The 12815-nt window shown below is 43.0% G+C and overlaps 1 protein-coding gene across 2 annotated transcripts in view; it reads left to right on the forward strand.

Moving 5' to 3' along the window:
- NFATC1 (nuclear factor of activated T cells 1) overlaps window positions 1-12815 on the forward strand; it is a 116898-nt gene that overhangs the window by 74220 nt on the left and 29863 nt on the right. Inside the window, exon 9 of one of the 2 annotated variants that reach the window (XM_030505222.1) lies at window positions 9412-10098. In XM_030505222.1, coding sequence (XP_030361082.1) covers window positions 9412-10098 — 687 coding nt within the window. The remainder of the gene's footprint in view (window positions 1-9411; window positions 10099-12815) is intronic. The other variant, XM_030505225.1, reaches the window with a different exon arrangement.

Below are 12815 nucleotides of genomic sequence, written 5' to 3' on the forward strand. Positions count from 1 at the left end.
ATCGGCCACCTTAGCAGAAAACAATAAAATGAGGATGCAAAGCGTTGCCGCTCTCATGTCATACACACAGCACACACACACATCAGCTTTTGCTGATAATCTCCTGACACCTCTCACCTCTTGAGTATTTGTTGAGTTATCATGCTCGAGGCTGGCAAAATTATTAGCCTAGCCATATCTGCAGAATAGTAGTGATTTGGGGGTGGTTGGAGAAGCAAGGCCAAATTCAGTGCCTGGGTTCTGAATGGATCCTAACCTGTGGCATATGCAACATGACCACACCAGTGCCACGGCAGGCAGCAGCTTGGCGGTACCTTGCAGCTGGCCTGGGGAGCCAGAGGAAAGGGCATGGAAGTTAATAGGAGTGCGTTACGCTCTGGCCCATCTTAGGTCAGTGCCACATTCCTGGGGCCATGTGTGAGGACACCAAGTGCAGCTGAGCCAGGCCTGAAGCCTTGGACCTGCTGGAAGTGCTTCCGTCCAGCCCAGGTTGCTGCCGGGTTGCTTCAAAGCCTGTGCAGATCAGGGCAGGGCAAAAGGAGGGATGATGGGGGTAGGTTGGCCCCAAGGGATTTTATTTTAAGTGAAAATATGAATCATAGTTGCTCACTTTTACACTATGTGCTGTTACAGTTTATTTCATTTTGGCTGCTAGGTGGCTGATTATTATTTTTGGCATCTAGCAGAATAACAAAAAGCAGGTGAGATTTTGTCAGGTTCCTGCTTCCATTTGAGAGTATCACAAAATTCATCATCACCGGGCATATCAGTCCCTCTGCTCCCTTCCAGCATCCACATGAGGTCTGTGGCGAGGCAGAGGAGATACACATTACACCTTCCAGCATCACACCCTCATGTACTTTTGCTCCCAGTTGCTTGGTCCCCACTACAGCTGCCCATGTTTCATCCAGGTGACATCTCATTTCGGCTATCAGCCAGAGCCTAGCTGGTTGCATCTGACCTGCATGTGCAATCATCTTGATCTTTAGAGGCAAAACTCTGCCTCGCTGTGTGGTACTCCATCTGGAAGGCCAAGAAGGAGCATTACCTGTGAAATGTTCTTACAACGCGCAGGGGTGGACAAGCACTGTGTAAAAACCCCTGGGTGTGTCTGACCATCAGGCTCTGTTGCACAGCAGTGATCACCCATAATAGTTAACTTCCAGTGCATAAAGTTGTCTTTTGGCAGTATCTCCCTTTTCAGATATTCCCCTTCAGATGACAAAACCCAGCCTCTAGTTTAGGTCACCAAACTCCTCTGCATGAGCATTTCGAGGACTCCCTCCCTTACTTGCCAGTGATTTCACATGCATATGTTAGCAAGCATGGGGCTTTAGGATCTTCCAATTAGCTTAAAAGCCAAAGGTAGAACTTGTATGAGGGGGAACAGGGTTTAGGATTACATGAGCTGGATTACAGGAGATGCTTATTTTTGTTCTCCTCGAGTGGCTGATCACCATAATTAAGCTAGCCCAGTGATTGATCCTAAAGGGGTCATGGTGGTGATGGCTGCTGGAGGCAAAATGTATGGATGAGGATGTTTTTTCTGGCTGTCGGAGGGTCTGCAACCATTGCTGAAGACAAAGACCAAGTTAGGGCCAAGATGGCCGAGGTCAGCCAGGTCCAAACCCCTCTCTGGAGAGGGCAGATCTGTATCGGGCTGCCCCCATGTTTCTGCCTTGTGGGACCCCTGCCTGCAGCCTCCACTTTCTTATTCTCCTCTCCTCGTTGGGAGAGCAGAAGTAATGCCAGTGCTGGCAGTGTAATGTTGTGCTGCACCATCAAACAAAAGCTCACCCCACTGAATTTTAACGTCTGATGTAGAAATCTTTGGCCAGTGCAGCCTGCAGTGTTGTGCTCATTTAAACCTCCAGATCAAGGCAGCAGTGGAGCAGGGTGCTATGCTGTGGGACCAGCAGTAGGGCAGCTCAAGCAGGCATACCACAGGACTTGATTTATCCTTTTCCACATTGTAGGATTTAATAAAGCGTTAAGATGAAAAATGCATCATGCCTTTTAAGAAATTTCTCCTCTTTTTAAAGAAAGCTAATGTTTTCTGTTGTGTTCCGTACTAACACAACCCAAATGCCCTCCACCTACCTTCCACTCCCCCTCAACTGGTTTAACAGTGTATGCACCAAGCTACCATGCATAATCTTCTGTCTGATAAATATGCATTGATTAACCTAATAGTTTAACAGCTGTTGAAAAGCATTTAGTAAATGAGTTGGATGGAAAGCACTTTCTAATCAGATAATGGCACTGTCCAAGATTATAGGCGCAAGGCTTCCGTCTACCTGGAGGCTATTCTTGTATAAAACCGTGCATATGCATCTGATCCTATAAAAATATATACCCATAAACCCGATGAGGGCAGGCAGGCGTGTGTTAGGGGTAGTCCTGCTGATGAACAGTACCCGTAGCAGTGAGTGAGTTCAGATACTTCAGTAGATAAAAGCTCCAATCGCACATTTGTGCTGCCTGCAGCTTCTTGATAGCGTGAGGCTCCCTTTGTTAGAGTCACCGTGATCTGGTTTTATTAACTAAAAACCAAAGGCTTGATAGTAGCTTGACCTTTAAAAAATGTTTTGGTTGAGTTGGTTCCTAAGGAAAAATACCCAGTTCACAGACAGCAACTGCAAAGGCCCCTGTAATGACTGTCTCACGAGATCTCTGGGGTTAAGTGCCTGTTCCTTGTCGCTGAGATTGCCCCTGCTGCAGATATGTTGGCAGGGCATTTCAGAAAGTTTTGTTCAGCCACTGCTGCTCTTGTGTTGCAAAACAGGGGGATTATAGTTTCCAAAAGCAGCCAGCCCATTGCCTCTCCCCAACACAAGACTACTCCAGAGTCAGAAGAACAAGAGGTGAGGTTCTTGCTCTGCTCAAGGCTGCTGGATCCAGCCAATGCTGCCACAGTGGCCAGAATTTTGTCTTTTCACAAATCCAGAGTGGCTGAGCTGTACATGGAGATGTGTCCACATACCTCAGTGTGTCTCTGGTCAGCCAGCAGCAGAAGTGCAGCAGCAGTTGGGATGACCTTGTGCAGCATCTTCTGAAGGAACATCTGGTTCATGGTGAAGAGGGTGTGGTGCCTGGCTCAAAACGGACAGGGCAGGATTTCGAAGGCATAAATGGCATTTCAGAGCTCAGCTCAGTAATGGAGATTTAGCCACCTAACTCCTCAGCCCTCTTTGAAAATCTCATCCCAAATTCTTACCAATCGTGGGACGTTTAGTCCAGAAGTTGAAGAAATGTGTGTGTGCACATGATGAAAAAGTAGTGTTTTGATTTTCATATGCTAACCAAAATCTGTGCACCAGTGCCAGGGAACTACATCATAGTCTGCACTGTGAAAGGTGGCTATTTTTTTTGATAGGTTCAATCAAACTTAAGGGTAAAATAAATATATTATAGTGCCATAAATGTCTGCATTGATACTACTACATGGAAATGGGAATTTGTTAGTTTAATGTTCATCAAGATAAACATCTGTTTAATTTATATGATTATATTTTCTCAGTTCACGTATTTTAATAGCAAAAAAAAAAAAGTTTAAAACCCCATCTGGATTGCTAAAGTGTAAAAGCAAACAGACTTGTTAGAATTGTCAAAAATACATATAATTTATATTTAAGCACTTTCTGACTCCCTTTACTGAATGGGCATGATTTATTATTTTTCTTCAAGGTTTGATATATTAACTTTTTACCTGCTAGAAAGGCCTTTCATTTAAATGTGGGCTTGCAGAACTGCTTGGAATATTTCTCCCAGATTCAGACCCACACAGAAGGACCATTGTCTTCCGACCAGCGCCTCGGTATGATGTCATAACTCTGGTCTCTCTGAGTAAGAAGCTTTGATTTATAGCCAGGGCTGCTGCCAATGTGTAGTTCTCAGAACTTTGTATTAAATTAGATGACATAATGACATGAATCCAGAGTCTAAAAAGGTACCGTCGAACCATTGAAAACCAATCAGCACAGATTAAGTTGCTGATCAGACTAATTTAGAATGGTGAGCTCTGTCATACTTTAATATTCAAAATTGAGGACAATTTAAAATCATGTCAGCCAACCTAATGCATTGTGAAGTAACAAGTTTAAAATTTCACCATACAAATCAAACGTACGCTCCTTTTCATGGTAAGGGTCCGTTCCTTCAGCACAGTAGGATCTCTTAAGTGAGTAACATTACTTTTGAGTCTGAGTGTATATGAAAACCGCAACATCTTTTCTGTTTACAATTTCACGAATTCTGGCTTCATTGCTGCTATTTATTATTAGCATTTATTATTATCTCAGTGTATGGCAAATTCAGCCACAATTTTTCATTTTAGCCAGCTGAGAGTCTGCAAGACTGGGTGTTATCTCAGCACTACGGAACAGCTTTGAGACAGACTCATAGCGTCTACTTAGAATGGTTTGGGTTGGAAGGGTCCTTAAAGATCATCCAGTTCCAACCCCCTGCTATGGCACCTTCCACTAGACCAGGTTGCTCCAAGTCCCATCTAACCTGGCATTGAACACTTCCAGGGATGGAGCAGCCACAACTTCTCTGGGCAGCCTGTGCCAGGGCCTCACCACCTTCACAGGGAAGAACTTCTTCCTAATATCTGATCTAAATCTCCCCTCTTTAAAGTCAGTTTAAAGCCATTCCCCCTTGTCCTGTCCCTACCTGCCCTTGTAAAATGTCCCTCTCCAGATTTCTTGTCAGCCCTTTCAGGCACTGGAAGCTGCTCTAAGGTCTCCCTGAAGCCTTCTGTCTCCAGATTGAACAAGTCCAGCTCTCTCAGCCTGTCTTCATAGCAGAGGTGCTCCAGCCCTCTGATCATATTCACGTTCCTTCTCTGAACTTGCTCAAGCAAGTCCATGTTCCTCTTGTGTTGGGGACCCCAGAGCTGATCACATTACTTCAGGGGAGTATCACCAGAATGGAGTAGAGGGGGAGAATCCCCTTCCTTGACCTACTGATCATGCTTCTTTTGATACAACCCAGGACACAGTTAGCTTTGTGGGCTGCAAGCGCACACTGCTGGGTCATGTTGAGCTTCTCATCAACCAACACCCCCAAGTTCTTCTCCTTAGGGTTGCTCTCAATCCAGTCTCCACCCAGCCTGTATTTGCTTGTTGCTATTTGATAAGGCTCTGCTGAATTTAAGAAATACTCCGGTTTCTGCTAGAAGTGCTTGTAGATTCTGAACTGCTGTAGGGCTTGCCAGTGAATTGCCAGTCCAGGCCGGCTGTGTGACTAGGAGTGTGTCTTTCAGCTGACAGGTTTCTACTAGGTCATTTAAGAGTTGAAATATTTTAGCTGGAGTTAGTCAGACTAATACTGTTCTCTGTTAAACATTAATCCTGAGAAAATGAACTGTACTCTTGTGTATCACATCGCATCTCCCTGTGTGAAATACTTGTGCAAGTGAGCGATGGTGGGGATGCGTATGTGTTATGGCAGCTAGCTTACCATGCCTCCACAGGGATGTATTTGAGAACGAAACCCCTTTTTCTAGCTCAGGCCTGTAAAGATTTGCCATTAATCAAGCATGAGTCAACGGGTAAGCAGTAGCGCCAGTCGACAACTGGCCAGAGATCAGCCCTGACAGCTCTGGAGGAACCCACTGGGTTCCTCCCTAGGAGAAAATTGTGAAGGTGGGCATGCTAAGGTTTGCGCTGCAGCTGTTCACCTCAGTGGAGGGTCTCAGCCCCCCAAAAGTCAGTGAGACAGAGGGTAGGGTGTGTTAGGAACTGGTAGCCTTATTATATGCAAGTATTTAAACTCGTTTGAGTAATGCCATAGACACTGCGATGGTAAGTGGCTAGCCAGTGAGCATACAGGTACAGGTGGTTCCTGCATTGGTTTTGAAAGGTGTGCCTTGAAATACTCACAGCTCCTGCCTTGGGCCTTCTGCACTACTTTGCAAAGTGCAAGTAAGTGATTGCCCTTTTAAAGAAAGAATATAAGGCGATTTACACCAACTTTTGACACATTCAAGTGTTTTCAGAATGACCAGGAGCTCAGACCCACAGCTCAGTTGAGTCGAGTTTAGAATTTCAAACATTAGCAAAGATTTTTGGCCTTTTGTTACTCCATTTGGTGAAGTTACGTAGGTTGGGGAGAAGCAGATACAGGATAAAGTGTCATAAATAAACTGTTAGCTGGTGTAAGGTAGCAATTTCTGGTATATCTGTCCTTCACAAGTCAAGTAATGTAGTTATTCAGATAAAATACAGAAGCTGAGGTCTAGCCAGCAAGGGAAGTGTTAATGTCTTAGGTTTCTGCTGACATGCTCAGCTTTGCAGGTCTGATTCCAGATCATCTGGGTCATTGGTAATCATTTCTCCAGGAAAAAAAAATTAAAAATAAATCCTACAGCGCTTCCTTCTCCAAACTGGTGCCCTGTAAAGACATTTACACTTTTTTAAAGGGCACTGAGTGTCTGCATCCCAGCTTGGTAAGATCCAAACATTCAATCTGCACAGTGTTAAATGGCTATACTAATGCAAAGCATTGAGAAGTCACAAAAATCCCTTCACCGTTTCAGCATTAACACTTTTTCTGTATTTCAGTGTGATGCCCATTCTAATGATGAGATTAGCATACAAACAAAATTTATGATACTTAGCAAGGGGATACTTTTTTACTGTGTTGAAAAAACACATCAAAAAAGGTAATGGAGACAATTCAGTTGAACAAGTTCAGACACCTGTAAGCCTAAGTGCAGGTAGTGTCTGTCCATTTAAGGACAATTTGTTTCCCATTACATGAAATAACTGATGCTCAGGAGTATCAATTCAGAGCAATACAAGGAAATTATATAGACAGATGCCAAATAAAATGGAGATGCCACTTAATCTCATAACCCTCCTTCTCATTTCCCTCTCTGGCTACCAGCCTGCCATCAGCAAACAAGATACTATGACTTACCCTGACTAGTCCTGTAATTAACGCCAGTCTCTATTTTCCCTCTGAACTCCGAAGTTACGGGCAGCCAGGAGTGTCCTGGGTTGCTTTCACCATCTCCAAGAGAGTTTTTGGACTAACTGGGCTGGACTAGAGTCCCTTCCACCCATCAGTCCTTTGCCCAGGGCAGAACAGGACTTATTGGTTATCCTCTGTTGGTTGCAGCAGGTATATTTCAGTGTAGCAACATATGAAAACAGATTCCCAATGTTCAAGGCCACTAATCAGATCTCCAAATAGACCCCATGGCATTGCTTTTGTAAAGAAAAAATAAGTGACAAAAAGTGTCTGGTAAACCAAGTGGCAAAGATGTGCTATAGAAGAGCTACAATGAAAAATCAGTGTGAGATCAGGAACCTGCCTTCTTTAAAGCCTCCAGCCTGCCTGCCACCAGGGCTATAACCCTTCCCTAGGTTATAACAAGTCAGACAATTCCAGAGTTTATTGGAGTTGAATTGCCAGTGGTTGAGCTTGGAATTATTTAGCACAGGTGTTTCTATAACAGTGATATATTGGGAAAATTCAGTGTTCAACAACCATCATATTTCCAGCTGTGCTGTGGTTAGTGCTAGTACAGTGAACCTAATATAAAACATGTGAGAATATTTGCTAGCTCAGGAACTTGTTAAAGGTATTTTCTTACAATATCTGAGCTGCTATGTTTATCTAGGTGCATTTCTTTGGTCTTGCATTTTCATAAAGGGTGTGATATTGGTTTTACAAAGCTGTCACTGAACCTGGAATCTGCTTCTCTGCAACCAAGTGCATTAGTAGCCCTGCTAGCCAGTGTGCAGCACACGAGCAGGTGAAAATAAGATTATGAGGAATCCAATGACAGTCCTTTATCCTTAGCACATTTGTCTTGGGCAGCACCTGTGCATCTGTTACATATATAGCCATATTTTTACTAGGGGTGCTAGAAATCTTGAAACAAGTGTTACAAGCATCTATATGTAAAAGAACATAAAAGGAGCAAAGTTAACAAGAGGCTAGGGGACTGTAAAGCAAAGGTAGTGAAGTGCATTCACCAGCAGCAAAATTTGTGAGTGTTAAAAGAGGTTTTATATGTACACATGCACACATGTGCATTTTTAGGGGTTCAAAAAACTTGTACACGAACATAGTAAATGGCTGGAGAATGCATAAGAATGTTTGTAAAACACATGCAAATAAATATGCAGCCAAAGACACTCATGTAACATGGATGTGCTCTGAGCTGAATTGTGCAGAGATGTTTCATTAATAACTTCTTGCCACAGTGGGTCGGTTGTTCTAGTATTCTGAAAGATACTCTCTGGTGTCATCATAAATTTCCAACAGCCCCTTCAAGCGATGGCTGCTCCTGTGGATCTCTTTTTGGGAAAGAAAATAAATGCCACTGTGCATTGATACTCAATTGTTGTATGCATTAGAGTTGCATCTGGCTAACAAAAATACATCTACAGATTATAATTTTCCTGATGGAGAAAGTGGGTGTCTTTTACCTATGCACTGAGTATGTTGTAGGAGATGCAGCAAAGGCAACTGTCTCTGAGAGAGAAAGCCAATGTCAAAAAGTCACTTTGATTTGAGGAAGGCTCTCTTCTCTGATTTGAGAAAGCATTTGTTACCACTGTTACATTTGTTATGACTGAGTTGATCCTCATAGAGAGTCATTCTGTCCATGTACTGGTGATATTTAATAACATGGCTTGACAGCTCAGTTAGAGCCTCTTTTGGGACAATGAGTATAGCAAGCAGAGGTCTAGAATAGAGTCAGTTTTTCTTGGTAGCCAGAGACTGAGTTAACATTTGTTAGGAGCTGGCATTAGCATTTTGGATCCGACTTGGAATCACTGAGAGTAGGATGGAACTTATTGAATATTTTACACCTACTGGCTGGTTAGTAAGATTAAACACAATCATGTAAAAACTAAATAAATCAAATCCCACTCTTTCAGAAATGCCCTCATAATTGAAAACTCCTTGTATATAGTAGTTTGTCTTGTATCTTTGCAATTTTACTTTCATTGAACTCTGCAAGCCTCATCTCTGCCTTATTATGCTCCGGTTTACCGAAGGTGCAGACATTTATCAAATGGGCCATCAGTAGCAGTAGAAATGCAGTAGTATATCCAAGTTAGAATTCTTGCTTTGATTACTACAAATCCATGGAGCCCTTGGGTCCAAAGCTTCTACTGAAGCACAGCTATTTGCAAATAGATTTTTATAGCACATTAGTGCTGGAGGAGAGTCCAAAGAAAATAGTCCTTTTCAATATTAGAACCAGCTGTGACTTTCTTGTGCTGATGACTCATTCATTTTTTTTTATAGGGTGGGAGAACTAGGCAAAAGACACACAGACTCTTATTCAAGACGTTGTTTGTTTTGCAAAGGGTATCCTAGCCACAAGCCAACTTGATCATACCAATACGCAACTCATGTTTATTTAAAACTTTTTTCTTTTAACAGTTCCAATTATAAAAACAGAACCCACAGATGACTATGAGCCTGCTCAAACCTGTGGACCAATGAACCAAGGCTTAAGCCCTCTCTCTAAACCATACTACAGCCAGCAGATCATGATGCCCCCTGATCCTGGTTCGTGCCTCGTGGCTGGCTTTGCCTCCTGTCAGCAGAGAAATGCCGTGATGTCACCTTCTCCCAACGCAAGCCCCAAGCTGCACGACCTTTCGTCCTCTCCGTACAAGTGCATCCCCAACCCGGGCCACAGTCACCTCGGACTTCAGCAGCCCGCTGGAGGTGTCCCCACCATACAGGAAGTGCCAAGGTCTATAGTTGTGCACCCAAGCTCCCCCGAGCAATCATCTCACATCATGCTGCAGCCGCAGGTGAGTCAACATCTGAGCAGTAGCTGTCCCCTTGGTTATCAACAAACACTCTATCCCAACAGTCCCTCTTCTCCAGTTCCATCTGTTACCCAAGAGCCAACCTATTTGCAGTCCTGCAGTCCAACTCACTCATCCATAATGGGTCAACAGCAGCAACAACTGCCGAAGGTTCACAGAAATGAGTCTCCAACAACCCAACCACTGTCATTGCCAGAGTTGCATGAGGAAAGTAATCATAATTTGGCCCCTATTCCTGTAACGATCAAGCGAGAACCTGAGGAATTGGACCAGATGTACCTGGATGATGGTAAGTCTTCCACAGCATAGGTTTGCATTCAACCATGTTGCTATATCAGTGAGTTCCCTTAACCTCCTCCTTCTTTTGAATCCTGGTGGAAAAAAGTTCAATTAACAGCCTGGTGGAATGGTGCAGACTTTTGCTTGGATTGTCTCTGTATGGGAAAGCGCTCTTTCATTTTGTTTGTGATAATGAAACCATATTATCTGAGCATTAAATGCTGTTCGTTACCATAGAGCTATCTGCATGACCAATAGCTGTGTTGCAATAATCTTAACCGTATGGTCTTGGCTTATGCCCCTGCCAGTGACCTGTGGAACTTCAGTGAAAACATATTTAACATTGTCCCATTCATAATGCAGTGAAATGTCTGATGTGCAAATCTGTTCACTGGTAAATGATAAACTGCTCTACTTCAGTTGAGAAGGTTCAAATTAAAAATGGAAGCACATCTTTCGGCGTAACTTTTCAGTCTTCTGTGATTTGACATTAAGACTACTTTTTCTTCTATTCTTATTGTGGCCTTGCTGCCTTTTCTTTGCTTTTGTAAGATTCTATATGTATTCTGCATGCACCACTGAAAAGTTAAAATGCTGTGATGAACTTGTCAAACTCTAGTTTCCAAAGATTTATTAGTCGAACATAGTAAAAGGGATAATGGGGAATTTGATTATGTCACCTCACTGAACTGTGATTTAGCACTTGCTGCTAAGTATCCCAATAGTATTGTGGACCTTCACCTTAAGGCAGTACGTGTGTTCCCTTCCAATAGCCGCATAACTTTATATAACCATAGCATGCTATTTGAAGAAGAAACGCCTTTGAAATGTCTGCATTGAAACTAATTGGTGCCAAGGAACATCTGAATGTGATTGTCTTTCAGGGAGGATTTAAAGACAATTCATAGCACTGTTTTTTAAAAAAAGGACATTTAGTCATTCTATTTTAAACAGCATGTTACTCACTGAATTAGGATTACAAATGAATATTTTGGAGCTTGAGTATCAGCCTTTTGCACTTCAACTCTGGGAAAATGATTTTTCTTAACAGAAGTTATTATTGGTTGCATGATAGACAGGTCTAAGGAATTTTTTCTAATTAGAAGCTCAGTTCACTAAAGTTTAGCACAACATATCTTTTGTGACAAGGTTTTCTTCATGTAGCATGCATTTTTACCACATTCCTTTGCCGTAAGAGCAAGATTTCAACAAACCAAACAAGAAGCATACACAAATCAAAACAAAAAGCCATGCCCAAACTTTGGTTTTGAGAGAAACCAGAAGTTACCTATTGAAGGAAGAGAATACAGATAAAATCTAAACCTGGTCTGTAGCTGTCTTTCTAGAAAAGCACAAGAAATGGGCAATCTTTCTGCCTTACCTCTCCAAAATCCAGCAACCACTTCTCTGACAGCACTATGAAAGCTGCCTTTGGCTGGTCTCTGCTAGAGAGATGGGACTACAGCTCAGGGTTGAAGGGTGAAGCTCCTCAGCCATTTTTACTTCAGGTTTCTCCTGGAGAAACAGAGGAACTTTGCTACCATGTGGTCTGAAAGAGAGATTTTAGGGTTTTTAGCAATGCTCATTCTCTCTGACAAAGCATAAATGATTTAGTCTTTACCCTATCTTTCTTCCGTCCCCTCTTCTGGGCACACATGCACACCAGTCCTCTGACAGGAAATCAGAAGTAACTGTAGAAGCCACCATGTACATTTACACTGATACTGACGATACCTTCAGCTAGCCAAATCCAGATATACTTCCCTTTGGCATCCAGCAGTCTATCAGAATGGTTCTATGGCTGACCACAAGAACTATAGATCAAGAAAGAATTCATAGACATAACAGTCATAGCAACAATATATAATAGAAAAAAACCTAACCTAATGTAGTTCCAAAAAATTAAACACCAGCTGTTCCCTCTAAGAGTGGCAATCAGAAGTGGTAACTAGCGGAAGTCCCTTTTCTATGTCTAAACTGGTACTTAGGTTTGTCTCAGGGGTCACACTGATTGAGCATAACCTACGTGATCTGCCCTTCCTATCTGTGCCTTATCTCACTGCCTGAGCAAAAGGTCATCTTGTCTTGCTGACAAAATGAAGCCCTTGTAGAAATTAGGCGTGAACTACTCCTGTCTTATTTGTTTCAGTATTTGGGCAGTCAAGAAAGAAAATACGTGTCAGAGGGGCTACAGGCAGGAAGCATCTCTTGTGGGACTTGTGCTGGCCACAACCCTCTCTTCGAACCATGCAGAGCCCTGGCATGCCTCAGTCACAAAGCATGAAGCCATGAGTCAGGCTTGAAGCCCATTTAGGACTATGCTATATGCATTTCATGGAGGCAACTTTGCCGCCACCAGTGCATACGTTGGTTTCATATCACATTTAATCTGATGTTGTAAGTGCAGGCTCCCATGGAAAGGGTGGCATTGATCCATCTTGCCCTTAGTCATGTGTTCTTGCTGCTTCGTTTGATTCATATCAATTGGTTATGGAGTGGCAGATCAGGCTAATGGAAAATTAACCTGCCCAAAATAGCAAACCCCACACAGTTTTCCACTGGGTCAGCTCATGGAACCTCATCCCCTGGGTCCAATAGCAGAGTCCGCCCCATGAGAGGACCAAGAAGCTTATTGCTGAAGGTCAGGGAGTGCAGTGGGACCCCTCTGGGTGACACCAGCCCACCCCTAGGCCTGAGTAAATATGACTCGAAGCTACATCTGATATT

Source organism: Strigops habroptila, chromosome 1 (assembly GCF_004027225.2).
Source record: "Strigops habroptila isolate Jane chromosome 1, bStrHab1.2.pri, whole genome shotgun sequence".
In the NCBI taxonomy this organism is placed as follows: domain Eukaryota; kingdom Metazoa; phylum Chordata; class Aves; order Psittaciformes; family Psittacidae; genus Strigops; species Strigops habroptila.